The following is a 19,782-nucleotide window of genomic DNA, read 5'->3' as shown; positions in this document are numbered from 1 at the left end:
ACAGTAACTAAGCTTAAATGATTAAAAAATTCTTTCCAGTGGAAACAGAACTGGCACGTATGTACATAGAACGCAGCACAGAACAAGCTGATAGAAAATATAAGAATGATTAGAAGACATGGAGGATAGAATTATTAGGACTGAAATAGGGGTTCCAGAGGGAAAAAAAGAGTGAAGAGGATTCAAAGAGCCAAGAACTATTCCCAAAATATTCAGACTCAGATGATTTCAAAATTATTGCACTTTCAAGTAGTAAGCCAGTCCCTGTTCTATATAAGCTATTCCAATTCATAGAGAAAGAATATGCCTTAATTCTTTTTATAAAGTTTCATAACATTTATCCCAAACCAGGCCAAGATAACACAGAAGGAATAATACAGACCAATCTTGGTTATAAATATTTATGCAAAAATCCTAAGTAAATATTACAAAACAATCCAGCATTATGTTAAAATAATAATTCACCATGACCAAGTGGAATTTACTCAGGAATTTAAAAATAATTCAACATTTTAAAAAATCTAGTGACTTAATTTACCATATCAACTGGCCAAGGAAGAAAAAAAGATCACTTTGGTATATGGTAAAAAGGCCTTTCATGTAATTCACCATCCATCATTGATTAAAAAAAAAAAGAAAAGTAGAAAAAGCACATTACCTTAAAAATTTAAATAATAAATTAATTAAATGCAAATTAAGGAAGTTGTGTCAAAGTTAAATTATTTTAGAAAATACTATGTTTTAAGTGTCATTGTCCTGTGCTAAATCCTTTACATACTCACCTCATTTAATCTGTATAACTCTGAGAGATAGATGTTAGTGTCTCCATTTTACATTAGTAAATTGAGGCTCAGAGTAATTAAGTATGTTGCTCAAAGCCACCAACCAAGCAAATGGCAGAACTTGTAATTGATCCCACATCTTTCTAAAATTCTGTGAACTTAAAAAATCATAGTATATTTCCTATACCTTTAACAATTCCTCAATTTTTAAAAAAAAAAGATTGACTCAAATCCATAATAAATTTCTGTAGGTTTACAGAGAGGAGATCATTTTATTACCCCACTTATTCTAATAATAAGTGAAGTAATTTGACATTTTAAATTAGCAACAAATATCAAATATTTAATTCTAGTATGAACCTGTTTAGAAAAAGGTCCTTGTGAAAGCTTTTCTGGCACAGATAATTTTTTACCTAAAGGAAAATCCAGGTCACTTAATAGCACAAAAAAAAAAAAAAATCCTGGCAAATGATCACCGGGGCCAATGAGTCTAAATATTACTTTAAAACTTTCAACCCCTATAATCTCTTCTGCAGCTGGCATTTTTTGAAAGGTGGCAATAAGGAGTCACCCTACAGAGAGTTCTGGAAAATGTCAGGTTTCTCTTTCCAAGTACCACATGAGTCACTGATTTTTCAAAACATATTGACGTGAAAGCTGAGCAGTAGATCAGGACATTCTTGGGAAGTGCTCTTAACGTAAGAGCTTCAGAAAAGCCTGTGAGGAGTTCCTATACCAAGACAGATCCCAGGTTCACGAGAACTTGGCTTTCTTTGGCAAGAGAGTATCAAGGCATAATTTCAGGGCCTGGAAAAATGAATAGTGACAGCCGCTATTCCTTATGTTCTCTTGGAAAAGTCCCTACCAGCTTTATTTAGTACTAGCATTTTGTACCCTACTGGCTGCAAATAAGGACCACAGGGACTCTCTACTTGATTGAAGAGACCACTTTTTTCTTGGAGACACTATTATAGTGCAACAGGAATGTTGATTACCTGGGTCCTTCTTTTATTACCAGCATCTTGGCTGACTCCCTTTCAGTCCCCAGTGTCTTGATTAAATTTAAGAGTTGAAGAGATGCCAGTACAAGTACTGGTTACTTAGCACTCTGAAGGTTAGTGAGCTCTCAAAAATAATACTCAGTCTATAAAATGATAGCATCATGTTTTCTTTTCTTAGTCTTAGATTAGGAAAGATAGTTAAATAATAGTTAAAGGAATCTGTGGGTCTATACCTCCCCTCTCTTCCCACCTCCACACCAAGCTCTGAGATCTTTTTGACCATCACCAAGCCAAAACCAGCCCTAACAGATTAATAAGAACTGACATTTATGAAGTAACTTATCACTGGCCACTCAGTATCCTAAGCACTTTATATGGATTGTGTCATCTTGCCCCCCATAACAAGTCTATGAGTTTCTTACACCTGAGTGGGCATGAGAATCTCCAGGGGAACTTTTAAATGTGCTTTATTTTATTAGAAGTATTTATAACTTCTCGTTAAAGATACTTTCATTTAGGGGCCAAAGATTTTATATCTTATTCTATCCTTGCTCAATAAAAGCCTGGAGGGGCATAAACAACGTTAACAGGGGTTTCTCATGTAGCTGGACCATGGATTAATAGTCATCCCTTTGGGATATCGTCCAGTGAGAAAAGCATAGGGTTTGGGATCAGACGTCTTGAGTTTGTCATAACTTTCCACCTACTAGGTATTTGATTTGAGGTAAGTCATTTAGCTATACTCTAACAGACTCACGTGTAAATTAAGAAAATAACTTACCATATAGATTCCTCAAGGGTTAGGTCATTGTTTGTCATAGCCTAGTTAAGTGCAGACTCTCAATCTTCATTCCGTGGGTAAATGGAGAGATGGACAGATCAATGAACACACTTCTCACTTTTCCCATCTCATCTCCTGCTCTTCCTCTTCTCCACTGGATATGTAAATCTTGTTTCTATTCTTCAAACTCATCAGGTCACTTTCTTTATCCTTGTTCTTGAGCTGCCCAAACCACTCTTTCCCCAGTTGATCACCTGGCTGATTCTTTTTTCAAATTTCGCCTTCTTAAAAAGGCTTTTTCTGAACTTTACGAAAAATTGCCAATCTCTGGCCCCCATTACTCACAATACTTATCTTGATTTATTTTCCTCATAAATCTTAACACTATTGATAATTATATAATGCATTATTTGTCTTGTTTGCTAACAGCTTCCTCGCCAAGAATACCCTGGAGCAGGGAATATGTTCTGTTTCTGTTCACTGAGATATATATTAAAAGGTAGTGATTATTATTGATGCCCCCTTCTTGACATGCTGATTCACACCAGTGAGCTGGCCTAAGTTTGAGGAGTTGAGCGTGCAAGCTGGATGCTGGCCTTTTCATGATATCCTTGAAGAAAAGAGGTGACCTTATTTAAAGGAGAGTGAGGCTTTTTTGCACATAAATAGATACATATCTCAAAAAGAAATGTTCTCTGAGCTCATTGGAATAGATAAGTAAGAAGAGTTATACTGTCATTCCCATTTGGTGATAACTCCAAAAAAGTGAATTTATAACATGCTGTTTTGATTACTAGTTTATGTAACAGTTTTATTAAGCTGATTCCAAAGCAGTATGTTCCAAAGTGGTTTATATGAGGACACTAATAAAGCAGCATACCAAGAAAATAGACCAACCATTATTTGGGCTGCTAACATGAATCATTTCCATTGTCATTTTGAAGACTCGCCAAATCCTGACGTCTCATGTGGCTCAGGAAATCCAAGAATTCAAAATTCACAAGTTGAGTCAAAGTGAAGGTCATCAAATGCAAGGACTTCACTCTGATCTCAAGCGTACCTTCAAGGACATCACTGAGTTCTATCTGATATTCTAAGCAGCAGACAATCGGCAAAAGCATCAGCCTGGTACTTCGTCCACTTGTTTTAAGGCACCTAACAAACTTTGTTTCTTAAGAGAATGAGAATCGCAGAAACTTCTTTATCCACAAATAAAATGCTTACAGGATCTGAAAAGAACCTGACAGACATTTTTTTTAACCAGTGAACAGACATCTTTGAATTGCTTCCCAATTGTAAAACTTTCTCTGGTATGCAACAGGAGTCAAACAGGACTCCTGAATAGTCAAGAAGACCATAAGATTTTAAAAGTTAGCTCTGTCCTAAACCGATTCCTGGTGTCCTCTAGGAGTAGCGAATCAATTAGTCTTCACTCCTGAAAGAAGAGTTAGGAAAACTACAGAACAGTTAAGAAAACACGTAACTTTTAGCGGATGACAGCAAAATAGTGATTAAATAAGGAGACCAATAAAATGAGCCTGAAGTAGTAAATGTGTTCTTAAAAACTTCATTGATTTCTGGGGCTGGCCCCGTGGCCGAGTGGTTAAGTTCGCGCACTCCGCTGCGGGCGGCGCAGTGTTTCGTTGGTTCGAATCCTGGACGCGGACATGGCACTGCTCATCAAACCACGCTGAGGCAGCGTCCCACATGCCACAACTAGAAGGACCCAAACGAAGAATATACAACTATGTACTGGGGCGCTTTGGGGAGAAAAAGGAAAAAAAAATTAAAATAAAAATTAATTGATTTCCTTCACAGATTTCTCAGAGGGGAATTTAAATGTTCACTATTTGGACCATAATATGAGAAGAGGAAGATCAGAAGGGGGAGGAACTAGAGAGCAATCAGTAATAGATATAACCAGCTACTGTGTGTCTAGAGAGACCTTTGGGGGATACAGGTATGTCTCTATTGAGTTCAAAATAAAGTTGTCAACGGAAACATAGCCAGCAAACGCCAAGTTTAAACACGTTTAAGTATTGCCCACCTGGAGTGGTTAGGGTTGTTGCTGAAGAAGGAAGGAGCAGATAGTGTGAAGGGAGGAGAACACGAGGGTGATGAGAGAAGGGGGACATGACAAGTAAGGGGACCTTTGCAGACAGGAACGGCCATAGACTTCAGAGATCTCCAAACTTCAGATTACCTATATGGGGTCTGAGAAATGGTTGCAAGACAGAAACACTGTGTTGCGAGCCCTATACCTTCTTTCCTTAATTTGGCAAGTATTTATTGAGTACCTACTTCTAGGACTAGGAACAATTCCAGACACTGGGTATGTGGTCATAACAAACAGTGCGCCCTGATAGTTTCCACCAGGTACGGAAAAACTAGTTAAAGGAAAAACACGTAAAGGGTTGGTAAAAAAAATTAAAAAAATCAGGAAGGGAATGGAAGGAGAAAAGAAAAAGAAAATCTGTAATATTTTTATAGTACACGTTTCACCTTTTGTCTAAATGACTTCTATTTGTTTTTAGGCATTCTATTGTCAAAAATTTACTTGGTAACTTCTTGTTCTTTGTCATGTGTATTCTTAGTGCGCTTATTTTGAAGCAATCAGTTTAAATTAGTGACTAATAAAAAGTATGGTGTAGCTTGTCATTTCAAAACAGGTCAAAACTTGACTTAAAATTGCATGCTTGGAAGAATATATCTCATTAGAAAAAAAAATGAGTCCTAAATATGGATTATAGCAAAAGAACAGAATTTTCCTAAGATTCAGATATGGATGAACTCAGTTCTGAGTTCTCATTCTAATTTTTCTATTATTTCTGTCACTACAATAAATATCACAGTCACCTCCAACTTCTTCCTCTCCCAGTACTGACTCTGTGTAACATTCCTTTTGAGTATGTTGCCCACTGACATTGCCTATTAGCCCCAGACCTCATTTCCTAATTATTGTAATAATTTCCAGTGTTCCCTTCTGCCAGTCACAGAATTTTGGAGCCTGAAGGGGTTAGAAATGCAACTCTGAAAGCCACCACTGCCTTGGCTTCATGATCAATCTTCCCAAAGCCAGGTTCTTATTATATTGTTCTCTACTCAAAATCTTTCCATGACTTGCCACTTACCTACCGAAGATTGTCCAGACTCCTTTGTTGAGGATTTAAGACTGTCTGCATTTTTTTTCAAGGATTCAATATGTTTTTCAACCTTACCTTTTCCATTCATTGATTCAAAAGTATTTTTGAGCACCTCTGTAATTTGAGCTGTGCTGGAGGCTTATGACAAAAGATTAAGTCACAGCCCCGCCCTCCGTCTCAAGGGGTGTGGGGCTGGGGGTGGGGGGAACAAGTACACGAATAACCCATGTGTTGAGAAGAGTGGTGACAGAGACTATCCAGGGAGCACTGGACTCAGGCAGCCAATCCTGCTATCTTGCTGACCTTGCTTCATCACTGGGGATGAAATTAGTTTCTGTTACTAAAACATGGCCCACTCTTGTCAAGACTCTGTAACTTTGTTCATGATGTTCCCTCTCTGTAGAATGTCTTTTCTCTGTGTTTCTGCATACCCCCAATATATCTGGTCTTTCAAAGACTAATAAAGTGCCAAATAATCCATGAAGTTGTCCTTGGTCTCAGTAGCTCTCATTTGAATGCTCACGGCAATTGAGTTCCATTCCTTGCTCATTCTAATCACATCATTGCTTGTATTAGAGTTTATTGTCGAAATCTTCTCTCTTTACTATAATTGTCTGCCTCTTAGGAAAAGCAACTATGATTTTATATAAAAACCTTAAAAAAAAACCCTTCACATAACAGGTGTTCCATAAATGTTCCCCCAGCTAAAATAATAGGGAATAAATTGCACATCAAAATCAATTGTAAAATAGAACAAGCAGGGGATTAACTATACAAATTGATCCCCACACACTTGTAGTAAAACTACCACATACATTACTGTAAAAATAGCAACAGTAGCAAGGAAAGCTACCACTAACAGACTAGGATCCCCAGGCTTGAAGGGGTTAAGCAGATCTATCCACAGGGGGAAAAATTATTCTTTATTTGCCTTCATTAAAGACTAAATGTAGGTCTTTTGGTAATTAAATGAACACATTGTTTATTCTCCATACACTTTCTACCCTGAGTCTTGGAAAATACATGAAATTTCCAAGAATTAAAGTTTCCATTAACACAAGTGCCAAATCAGGAGGCTGGACCTGTGGGAGAAAGTACATTTGTCTTTTCTGGCTCCTTTTCAAAAAACTATAGAAAGATATTTACTGTATAACCTTTCTTGTGAGCAATTGCTCTGTTTTATCATTCAGGTCATCTAGACAAAATGGAGAAGCTGCAGCATTTCAGAAAGCAACCAATTACTGAGGAATGACCCTTTGAGTTCTAAAGTGTTGACAGCAGTCCCTGTTTGGGGTAAAATTTCTCACTGAAAGAGATTTCGAGCAGTTTTTCTTTCTTCTACTTTTGTGTGTGTGTCGTTGTTTTGGGCATGTGTGTATGTGTGTAATTCCCTGAGAATTAACTTTGGCCAATAAACAGTTACTATGGTGGGTTTCAGAACATCTGCCACCTGTATCATCCCTACCAGATGGCAATTTAATGTAAAATAAGTAAGTGTGCACACAGCTTGAAAGCCTCAGAAGACTATTTTCTAACCTCTCTACCTGGTTTTATTCAATCTGAAGTAGCCCAGTTTATCTACCCAGGTTACAAAATAAAAATAAAAAATAAATTCTCTTTACGTCAGTGAACTTGGACTCAGCAAAGTCGCTCGGAGCAGGAAGCCTTTTACAGACGTGCGTATCACGCGGGCAGCAGGGGGTCCCAGCTACTGGGAAAAGAGCTGCTTCTACAGGTCCCGCCCTCTCAGTGTCGCCCCTCCCTCTGGCCGGCTCCCTAGCACCCCCGGGCGCGCCCTCCTCCCCCACCCCCTCCCGCCAGCATCTCGGCAACTTCGGCGACCTCCGAGGTCTGGCGCGCGTCAAAGCCCGAACTGGGAGGCTGAGTTGTGGAGCATCCTCTCCCCGCAGCCCCTCCTCCGCCCACGGCAGCGGCCAAGGGTGTAGAGCTTAGCAGGGGGAGGGGAAGATCTACACCCATCCCCCTTCCTCCAGCCCTCCCCGCGATCAGATTCAACTGCACCTTTTATTATTTTAACTCTTCTCCCTAGGACACGCGGCCCCCGGATCTGTCCCTCCGGCATTAGCGATCCCCGCTCCCGCGCGCCGGCATGGGACAGCGAGGGACCTGCCCGCGGTCGGCCGGCGTGTGCGGGGAGGTGCCGCCGCCGCGCCCGCTGCCCCGAGTCTGTAAGTTTCAACGCTCCTCCCGGGGAGGGGGGAGGCTGCCCGCGTCCCCGCAAATGATTTAAAATGCAAAACACGGCAGAGGTTTACTGGGTTGGATGAACTTTTCGGGGCACGCACTTTTAACTCCCTCCGCCGCCCTCAGGCTAGCGTCCGGGTTTTTTCTTGCAACTTGTACGCGTGATCCCTTCGTTGTAAAGAAGTTTCCATTTATAATATTTTCAGTTCCAGTGGGAAGGTTTTTTAATGCAACTCATACTTCTTTCAAGTTTAAAATACTTAATAATTTTCAAGTTAACATGGCACATCGCCTATTGTTATTTTGTCAATTTACACTAAACATGTTATTTACACTGCGCAAGAGGCCACGGCCTTTTCTTTGCCTACTTCTTAAAATAACGGAGGAAGAATTTCCCCTTTTTACTTTTAATATTGCTGTATCATGTAAATACTTTGGTAAATAGATCGTGATACCCAGCTGGTCTTAATTTTCGTCATAGACGCCACGCGCTTGTATCCTTACACTAATCGGCAGACGCGGTTAATCTCAGAGAATTAACATTGAGCCTGCTGTTTACAGGAAGCCTCCTGGTTTTGTTTAACTAAGGCTATGCCCATATGTGTTCAAAATGATAAGGAAAATTGAAACGGTTCTGATTCAGACCAAATAATTTCTCCGGGATCTCAGAACTCAAGCACAAACAAGATTCGTGTTTAGATTAATAAGATCATCCTTTTAGTTTTGCACGTCACCTCGAACGTATAGACATACCCCCGAATGCAAAGATCGAAGAGGTGTGGAAATGGGGGGGAGGGGAGTTTTTGATCATCGTTTCCCTCGTGCAGGAGGACGGGTCTCGAGGAAAGGAGAGGCCGAGGAAGAGACAGGTGGATAGGCTGGCTATGGTGACAGGACGATGTTGGCCAGAAAGAGCATCATCCCCGAGGAGTATGTGCTGGCGCGCATCGCCGCGGAGAACCTGCGCAAACCTCGCATCCGAGACCGCCTCCCGAAAGCCCGCTTCATCGCCAAGAGCGGGGCCTGTAACCTGGCGCACAAGAACATCCGTGAGCAGGGACGATTCCTTCAGGACATCTTCACTACCTTGGTGGACCTGAAATGGCGCCACACGCTGGTCATCTTTACCATGTCCTTCCTCTGCAGCTGGCTGCTCTTCGCCATCATGTGGTGGCTGGTGGCCTTTGCCCATGGGGACATCTATGCTTACATGGAGAAAAGTGGAATGGAGAAAAGTGGTTTGGAGTCCACAGTGTGTGTGACTAATGTCAGGTAAGAATGCAGTGGGATGAGGCAGGGGTTGAAAACAGGAAAAATATTAAACTGCTCTCATCACTCTCATTTTGTTGAAAGTAAAATAAAGAATTTGCTTTAGTACTTTCCGAAACAAAAAAGTTAAAAGACTAACACATTGAAAAAGTTTAAATGCAGCTTTATGGATGAGGAGGCCCGGAAAATGTGGAGCTTCAATCCCTTGGGCTAGCCTTGAAAATATTATACCAGTTATTAAAAAAAAAAGGTTGTGGTTCAAAGAATTCCATATTGTGCCTTACTCAAAACAAAGTACACATTTAGGTTTCAGTATGAAAAAGCTTCTGTCTGTGGTTCCAGTGTCCACAAGTAAATATCTGATCAACAAAACATTGTGTAAATGCTAGTAATATTTTTCCATGACTTCTCTTACCCATGACATTTTCAAGAATAATAAGAAAAATGGGTAAACACTGGTGAGAGGTGTCCTAGATTAAAAATCCACTAAAAATGACATAAATAAATATTAGCCCTTCTTTATCAAGATTGTCTTAAGTAGCTTGTTGCTTGCATTGGATTCCAAAACTAAAAGTTATGCTAAGACTCAGAACTAGAATAAATTAATTTTTAATGGAAATTGGTCCAAAATTTTCATGAAAGAGATTATGTAGAAGCGTCTTAATGTTGTGGCTTTCTTTCAGAATGGTAATAGAATAGGAACAAGACAATTCTTAGATTGCCTAACTTCACTTCTTTCTCTTATATCATAAGTATTTCAAAGATAAGTAAAGTGAATTTGATTTCACTGATTCTCCGCTCATATTTTTTCACAAGCTAAGAACATTTAGTTGGGGTGATTTGTCTCTTAATTTGGTTCGTTGGAAGATGGAAAGAGATCATTTTTATCAGTTGCAAAAATGTTTACTGAAGCGACACAATAATAATAATAATACTAGAAACTTTTCCAGGACGTTTTCTGAATAACATTCCAAATTCAATAATGCAAAAGCAAAGCAACTGAACAAGCACCATTCTGCCAGGCAATTGTAGACAATGAGACCTTTACTGACCCTGAAATCTTAGGAAACTAGTGTACCACTGCAAGAAGCAGAAACTCAGACTGTGAACTTGTCCATCCTTCCATTTCCTGAGTAATTACTGCAAGGCCTGCATATCAAGGAGGGATGCAGCAATGTGTGCAGGGACCACACGCCACAGATCTCAGCTCATGTTTTGAGAGAAAACTGTATTGAATTGATCCATTGCCTTTACCGTCGAGTAAATATTATTTTCTTGTCTTAAACTTATCGCAAACTTTTATCTCAAAGAAAATACAGGTGAAAAGTGTAGGTGATCATCAGTATACCAGATATAAAGGAAACAATTGAAATACTGTGTTTAACAGGTATTTGTAGGTCAAAAAGCGTTATCTATAATATTTCTCTATAAGAAATTTATGGGCACTGATTTTGGTGAATCATTTTCCTATCAAGACAAGTTTTTAATAAACATGCAGTAGACTCTCATAAAAATAGATAAACGAAAAAGATAAACTTTGAAAATAAATGACAGATTTTATTCACAAGACAAATATATTGGCTTTTCCTATGAAAAAGAAGTCATTAAGTCATTAGGGAATGTATTAAAGATCTATCATCAAAGTGCTATCCTTGCAAGGGTTGTTTTAAAAGAACTTCGCCGAGTGCACTCGTTATCAAAAACTGTTTTGCATATTCCTTCCGCGGATGTTTTCCTGCTGGTGTGAACATTAACCTCACTGTGAGAAATGGTGTTGCAAATACAAGAGAAAAGTTGATTTTATCAGCATGACAATTTTAGCATTTTAAATTGCAGTTATCTAAAAAAAACTATTTGACATCTTTTAAGGTTAAAATTTTATTGGTTTTATTTTAATGTTATGGTACTATTTATACTTTAATCTCAACATACAGTTTAATTGTAACAAACCATAAATAATAAAAATTTTTTCACCAAAAATATAGAAACAGGAAAATCTCTATTCTCTCCCAAGGGGGATTTAAAAGATAACCAAGAATATTTCTAATTCTTTGCATTTTCTTTCCTTTCATAAATTCAGTGTCCCACCATATCATCAAAATTGGAAATAACTTATTGTGATAGATACTCCCCATGATGTCCAAGTAACATTTTACCATTCTCATTTTAGAATGGCTCAGTTTTCCTTTTGTGTGGATGACTTTCTAACATGAGTCAGAAAATAAACCCACATATTTCCTCTTCTTATTCAGCCTAACTCCCTCTCTAGCAGAAGAAACAAGCAGCTAAACACGTTCATCTCTTGAGATTGTTTAGCGTGGCAGGTGTCCATAAAAGGCTGAGTCTTGCACCATATAGTGTTTAGAATTAAATTCTTTCATAAAATAAACACTATACAAAGTATGGCACATGAATGGTCTCCCAAGCCATTAAAACAAAACATTTGGGAATATTCATCATTAGCCTACTCCCTGAAGTCTGTATTCATTGTTAGAAATCAGTGTTGGGTCCATGCCCCGCCTCTGGGGTCCATTCTTATTCTTTGCCATGTTTTTGGATCACATGGTGTATCTTGTGTATAGCTAGTGCAAAAAGCAATTATTGTGATTTTCCATGAATCTTTTTAGTGACAAAGGGGTGAAAAAGGCACTTTTCACATTCTACTTGAAATCTAATCCAAAGAATCATCTATGCATGCTTGCTTATCCCTCACGGTGTTCCACCAAGTGCCGTGTGTAGACTCAGTGTTCAAGTGTTTAAACATTTTGCTCATTCATTGTATGTGGCATTAATAGCTACATAATACTTTGACAGATGGCCTATGCATGGCTTAGATCCTATAATTAGGGAAGTTTGAAATTGGGGTTGGGGGCAAACACGAGCTAACATTGTTTCTATTAAGAAGCCACAGCCATATTGGGTATGTAGTTAAGTGAATAAATTAATGATAAGGATAACCAAATGTGATGCTTCTTAACCACGGGGATAAATCAGAATCACCCGAGAGCTCTTCCAAAGTCTTAACCAGATCGGCCCTGAACCTGCCAAATCAGTGTTCATTCACTGGATGTGGAAGAAACGCGCAATTTGGAAAATCTTGACACTTGTTGACCCCTTCCCTTCACCTCTTTTAGGGCACTAGGCCAGAATTTAGAGGATTCAAGCTCTTAATAATTATGTGATCTTGACACAGTCACTAATCTCTGCCTCAGATTCTTCCTTTAATGACTTCCGTATCCTCTATGTCACTTAGAGAACAAAATGACACAATCAATAAGAGCACATTTTTTTCCAAATAGAAAAACGTTCTTTTTTATTAAAAATACTAGCATTTTTGAATGATGTGTTTTGTACCACTTTTTAGCACTATGCTTTCTCTACATAAGGTACACAAGTGTTAACTAATAAATATGATTTTAAAGGTTGTACATAATAGAAAGATCACTCATTACTCAGTACTTTCCATATGCCTCAAGTCACTTAAACACAGATATGCAATAAATAATAAACATCTGCCCGGTAGCAAGTTTCACAAAAGTAAACTATGCCTACAAATACAGCTGTGTGTATTTATTATTTTAATGCTTTCATATAAGTAGGCCCATCATTACATGTCCTAGAAAACATTAAAAGACATATCCCAGAAGCCTAGAGGTAGATAGAGAATTGTGTCCTAAGTCCAGAGGTGATGCATGCAGGAGAGAGAGAGAGAGAAGCAAGTGCTTCTGTTTATAATCAGATATTTGACAAGTTAAGCTGGCTGGTCTTTCCAAAAGCATTTCATAGCCTTTGGAGGAAGAAAATGAAAGATTCAGCTTGGCATGTTATGTCATTATTCAAAATTTGATCTGATGGCATTGTTTTCTGATCTCATTCGTACAGGTCTTTCACCTCTGCTTTTCTCTTCTCCATTGAAGTGCAAGTGACAATTGGATTTGGAGGGAGAATGATGACAGAAGAATGCCCTCTGGCCATCACAGTTTTGATTCTGCAGAACATTGTGGGTTTGATCATCAATGCAGTGATGTTGGGCTGCATATTCATGAAAACGGCTCAGGCTCACAGAAGGGCAGAAACTTTGATATTCAGCCGCCATGCTGTGATTGCTGTTCGAAATGGCAAGCTGTGCTTCATGTTCCGAGTGGGTGACCTAAGGAAAAGCATGATCATTAGTGCCTCCGTACGCATCCAGGTGGTCAAGAAAACAACTACACCTGAAGGGGAGGTGGTGCCTATTCACCAGCTGGACATTCCTGTTGATAACCCTATTGAGAGTAATAACATTTTTCTAGTGGCTCCTTTGATCATCTGCCATGTGATTGACAAGCGCAGCCCTTTGTATGATATCTCAGCAAGTGACCTCGCCAACCAAGACCTGGAGGTCATAGTGATTCTGGAAGGAGTGGTCGAAACTACTGGCATTACCACTCAAGCAAGAACCTCCTACATCGCTGAGGAGATCCAATGGGGCCATCGCTTTGTGTCTATTGTAACGGAGGAGGAAGGAGTGTATTCTGTGGATTACTCCAAATTTGGCAACACTGTTAAAGTAGCTGCTCCGAGGTGCAGTGCCCGAGAGCTGGATGAGAAGCCTTCCATCCTTATTCAGACCCTCCAGAAGAGTGAACTGTCCCATCAGAATTCTCTGCGGAAGCGCAATTCCATGAGAAGAAACAATTCCATGAGGAGGAACAACTCTATCCGAAGGAACAACTCATCCCTCATCGTGCCCAAGGTGCAATTTATGACTCCAGAAGGAAATCAGAACACATCGGAATCATGACAGCAAGACAACCCCAGGAAAGACTTTTAGCAAGTGTTGACAGTTTACGCAGGGCTCTATCAGACTGTACCAGAGCTGGAATACAATAATTTGTCCTTCTCTATCTTAACGCACTAAATGATATTCATATTCAAACAACAGCACTTTCTGTGTCAGTAAATAGTAACACAAGGTGGAGGATTCGTGGCTTACACTTGTTTCATACATGCAGTATTTGCTGTGATAAGCTTAAATTATGTATAAGAATTAGTTATGCTCTCATTTCTCTCAATTTGAAACACAAGAATTACATTAATAGTAATAGACCTTCAATACAAAAGTTGGCCAAGGAATGATTCTGTGTGAAATGCTTAGTGGGTGAAACCACAGATCTCTCTGTTTCTGTTGTTCACTCTGGAAATGCAAATAGGATGGGGGACAGGAAACAAAATTGTGTTCTTGATGCTTTTTGTATATCAGCCGGTATGTTCCGTGTCCTTTTTTCATGATACTGCTCCTGGTAAGACACCTGAGGCAAAAAACTACTTAGCGTTATCTGCTCCTAAGGAGATTCTGTTCATTGACTTAGTTCTTCACAGTGACCTCCAGGTATTTCCTCGTCCTCCTCATGGCAGACTGTTGGCAGAACTGGGCAAGGAACTTTCGAGAAAAGCTAAGAACATTCCTGTCTCATTTAGGACTGGATTCCCGAAAGTGATACTTACTTCTTTTGGCTTCTCACTTCTTAAGAGCTCCCGCAGGGAAATACTGTATTGACTATTTTATTAAAATATTTTCTTTGTATTCACTGTGGTTTTGTGATTTCTCTTGCACAAAATTATCCTTAGTTGAAGCTCAAGAGAAAAACATTTTTAGAGGCATGTGAAAGAGCTATCATACGATAGCGCTTACCTGTGAGATCTCTCTCTAAGGGCCCCTCTCTTTGAGATCTGTTGTTCCGAGGGAACTACATTTTTTGTTTCATTTTGATTTCATTTCATTGCAAGTTTTAAAATGTTCTCTTGACTTTTCTATCTGAGCCTGATGTATCATGGAAATCCTGTAAGCTTTTTTCTTTGAATCTCCCACCTCCCCTCTTAAAACTACACTTCCTTCCCAGTAAGATCTAAATTCAGGCCTGGCATATATAGATTTAGCGTTATTGGGCAATTGCTAAAGTGAGATTTTCTACCAAAGCTTGATTCAATCACCTTTGGCTCCTGCTTCTTCAAGGATGGGATGAGGGCACAGAAAGAAGTACTAGGGTAACAAACTATGGGTTTATTGTTATAGTTCACATAGGTAAATGTCAGATAGCTCTTGTGTGGCCTTTTACATAGATTTTTGAGTTTGTATTTACTTTACTTCGTTTATGAACATTAAAATAGGCAAGTAATCATGAATATATTCAAATCCTACCTTAAACAAAAGACTCATGATTCTAACCAGACGAAAGGAAATTATTATTTATCATCTTACTGAGTTAATCATTTCTGAAAAATTCTAACCATTCATTTGAACTCTGGACTCATAGCAAACAGGTACTTGAAACTCTACTTGGATACATAATATGCATTTAAAACTTATTGTGTCTAAAACCAAATGCTTCATTCCAATTAGCAAAACCTGCCCCCTCCCGTAGTCTTTCTTCCAATCACTCAGGCCAAAATCTGGGAGTCATACTTGACACCTCTCTTTCATACCTCACATGCCATCCTTTAGCAAAATTGGTTAGGTGTGCCTTCAAAATGTATCCAGAGTATGACCAGTGCTCTCCATACTTTAAGCTGGGTACTCATTACCCAGTATATGGATGCAGCTGTGCCAATTATTAGAATATTGAAACATTTCTCTATAAGTTGCTAAACAAAAATCTATTTTAATAAGACTTAGCCCAACTGTGACTACAAAGGTGGGTATCAGACCTCCTAGCCATTCTGGCATGGATGTGGGTCCCCCAGTTGCACTCCAGGGCGACTGAGCAGACCCAGAGACAGCTACCACACCAGCAATAAGGACACGTACAGTGCCAGCCTGCTGCTCAGTGGCAGCCCAACATTTGTGGAGGTGACACAGGCTGTGGAGCAGGTAATGTCAGGACATGGTGGGGATGAGATGCAGGATTTCTGAGCCTAGCCTTGGTGCCCAGGGGCAAATCTAGCTATGGAGCATGGGCAGTCTCCCCAGCCACCTTCGAACTGCAACCAAATGCTGGGTGCCAAGGACCTAATGACCATCGATTTAGTGGGGAAGTCAATGGACAAGTTTGATGGGGCCCCCTATGTCAAGTTTTGGCCCAGACAGGGACATCATTTAGCTAGTGAGAGCCACATCAAACGAAAGATCACATCAATAATTTCTAAAAATCTGCAGATGTTTGAGAGTATCACAATGATTTGAGAACCGATTTTTGCTAAAATATATTTAACTGGCTAGGCAGTTTTAGGTACTATTACTTTAGTTTTAGAAAATAAGAAGAGTGAGTGTGTATGTATAATTTTGACAGATGTATTGACTATAAATATTATTAGATATTTAGATTCTCCACTTCCACATTAGTCTTCATGGAGTAACCACAATATTCTTTTAAATTTTATTACATCACACCTCTGCTTAACACCTTCCTGTGGCGTTTCATTTTTCTAAAAATGAGAACCAAAATCCTTCCCAAGGCTCAGAAGCCACTACATCGCATTACTTCCACTCTTCCCCTCGATCATTCCCACACTGTCAACACTGCCTTGCTGTTCTTTGAAACAGAGCCATACATATTTTCATATCATGTATTTGCTCTTACCTGGAGCCCTTTCCCAGAAAGCATCATGGGTGTCTCCTGTCATTATTTAGGTCTCTGCTTGAGTGCCATCTCATGAGATAGTATAGTCTAGAGGGTAAGAAAATAGACTCTACAGCCAGACTCTCTTGGTTTAAATTTCAATTTCAACACCTAGCATGTGTGACGTCTTGGCAAAACTAGTTAATTTCTTTGTGCCTCATTTTCTCCATACATAAAATCAGAATGATTAGAGTACTGACCCTGTAAGTTGTTGTAAGGATTAAGTGAGTTAATATGTATAAATGGCTTAAAAGAGTTTAATTCATTCACCCAGGACAAAAGCTTGAAAGGAAGGACTGCCTTGAAATTAATTGGATTCTTAGTAAATAACTAATTCAATGCATTACATTTGTTAACTAGGACAGAGACAAAAGATCTTTACAACATGAATCTGATCTCTTAAAAAGTCTGCAGCAGGGACCTCATAGCTGCCCACTCCCAGTTGCTTTTCCTGATTCTTTGACAACTGCCATTTTTCTGTCATCAAACCGTGTAATGTGTAAAATACTACAATATGTACATACAGAGGCTGTTTTTGATTTCACATGTCTATCATTCATTTATTCATCTGGTAATATATACTGAACATCTACCATGTCTGACATTTGCCATCTGGCAAAAATAGCTAGCTGTGTTTCCCTTCTTTAAGAAGGAGGAGAAATTTACAGGCGGGGTAGGTGCTGATTCTGTTCATAAGTAATCTGAGATCGAAAGTCTCAGGAGAAAAAACTGGCTTATGTACCAGAATTGCAGAAGAGACACTTCCATCTCAAAATCAAAATCAAGACCAACCTCTAGTTACTGAGTAGGCATGGGAAGAGAGCAGAAGATCCAGAGCTGCTGAACATGCAGCTTTGCTGAGAGCTGGAAAATAGAACACTGTTCATCTTAGAACTATCATTTTTTTCCGGCTTTATCTTATCCCAATACCATAGTTTTGTTCTACAATTTCTCATCATTTTTCACTTGGCTCAAGACTTTCTTTAAGTAAAAATCCTATTTCCCTGGCCACAGACATTTCCAGATACCCTTGGCCAAGTGTTCTGACACGTGTCTCAGAAACGGCAGCGACTTAAAGAAATGACCTCAGTTCCCAAAGAAAGTCTAAGTTCCAGAGAAGTTGATAGCCACTTAGTGAATATGGGGCAGTGTTTTTCACCCCTTCATTGGTTGGAATCATTTTTTGTTGTTGTTGTTTAAAGATTTAGCATTTATGGAGCAAGAAGTGTCCTCTTTGACAATAAATTAGTCATAGATAAAGAAGAAAGAATGAAAAGATATCTACTTCTCTTGGGGTTCCCACCCCCAAATTTTGTCAGTTTCAGCATGTCAAAAGTAGAGGCGGAACCAAAAGTAGTGTCTCCAAGGACCAGTGCATTAAAATAACCATAACAAATCCTACAGGCTGTTTAAGAGGAAACCCAAGGGCCGTGCTCTTCCCATGATCTTTATGCACAATTCTCATCAATGGTGATGGGAATTTCCCCACAGACCTAGGAAGGAAGTGACTCTAATTACACCCCCTTGATAGTTTACTGCACACACTCAAGTTTAAGTTCATGGAACTCTTAATCAGCCTTTAACTTCAGATCAAAATGTCGCATCAGAGACCAACTTCATTTTAGATTACTTACGTCTTCATTAGTACTCTTTTTCAATTGTTGTCCCAGTTCTCATGAAGATTTTCTTGACTGTACTGTATGACACCCCTCCCCCAACTCTGATACTCTCTGAGGTCATTTAAATGAAACTATTACTTTGCACGATGTTTATTTTAATCACTGGAGAAAACAAAAAATATTAAGGCTGGATTTCCATGTGCTATTGGATTACTTCCGTTTGTACTGACTAAATATTGAAAAAGTGGAGGATAAAATAGTTATCTGTAAAATTGAAGTTAAAATATACTTTTCACTGAAACTGTACGTACTAACAGATTTCTCAACAGGCTTCAAGTATTCACCATTGACTGTTGAAAAGTCCACACTCCTTAAGCACGATAGTCAAGACTCTTTGTGGTTTGATTCCAACACATCTTTCCAGTCTCTTTTCCCAGCTCCCCTCTTCAACATCTTATTCTGTTTCAAGTTCCTTGAATGCTTCGCTCACATTCAGTCTCCCATATGTGTCTGCAGGTCTTGAGGTTGAAAGTCTGTGCCTTCTCTATCTACCAAGACTGTTGCCTTACAAAGCCTTCTCAAATCCTTCACCCAAATTACTCCTTCATCCCCATAATGTGCACCTACCTCTGCTTATTGGTTAGTTCACAATAACTGGTATTATACAACTTTTTGATATCATATACAACTCTCCTCACTAGATTCAAAGTCTTTTCCTAAGCTACTTATCACAGTGCTTGCCTAATGATAGCAGCCATTCTTCCTTTCTTTCATAGCAATAGAGTTGTTCAGCTAGAAATACCATATTCCCCAGCCTCTGCTACACTTAGTTGTGGCCTTGTGCCTAATTTTGGGCCAAAAGCCTATGAATAGAAGTCAAATGGACCACTACCCTTCTTTAATTTTTTAATTTTTTGCTGGGAAAATTCACCCTGAGCTAACGTCTGTTGCCAATCTTTCTCTCTCTTTTTTTTCTTCCCAAAGCTCCAGTACATAGTTGTATATTCTAGTTGTAAGTCCTTTTAGTTCTTCTATGTGAGCCACCACGATAGCATGGCTACTGACGGATGAGTGGTGTGGTTCTGCACCCAGGGACCAAACCCCAGCCACCAAAGTGGAGCACCGATCTTTAACCACTATGTCATCAGGGTCAGCTCCACTCTTGATTTTAAAAACCCTGAGCTTGTGTTTCTCCATCTTCTTTCCCATCCCATGGACCAGACACATATGTAGTGGAGACCAGCTTTGACCAGGCTGATGACAACAAAATCCACGGAGCAAAAAGAAGGAAATAATCTGAGACACTAAATGGCTTTGTGGAATTGAGCCACACTTGCCTGGACTGTCTAACTAGATAGATACAGGAGAAAGAAAGAAATATCTA

The 19,782-nt window shown here is 39.2% G+C and overlaps 1 protein-coding gene across 1 annotated transcript; it reads left to right on the top strand.

The window, feature by feature from the left end:
• Positions 1 to 7,494: 7,494 nt before the first annotated feature.
• Positions 7,495 to 14,747, top strand: KCNJ8 (potassium inwardly rectifying channel subfamily J member 8). The gene is made up of 3 exons (XM_014832453.3): positions 7,495 to 7,896; positions 8,740 to 9,184; positions 13,064 to 14,747. Exons 2-3 carry the CDS (start codon positions 8,811 to 8,813, stop codon positions 13,962 to 13,964), a joined length of 1,275 nt encoding a protein of 424 aa, XP_014687939.1. The 5' UTR covers positions 7,495 to 7,896; positions 8,740 to 8,810; the 3' UTR covers positions 13,965 to 14,747.
• The last annotated feature ends 5,035 nt before the right edge of the window (positions 14,748 to 19,782 follow it).

Source organism: Equus asinus, chromosome 22, assembly GCF_041296235.1.
Source record: "Equus asinus isolate D_3611 breed Donkey chromosome 22, EquAss-T2T_v2, whole genome shotgun sequence".
In the NCBI taxonomy this organism is placed as follows: domain Eukaryota; kingdom Metazoa; phylum Chordata; class Mammalia; order Perissodactyla; family Equidae; genus Equus; species Equus asinus.
Note: the sequence above shows the minus strand (reverse complement) of the source record. Positions and strands in the feature narration are given on the sequence as shown.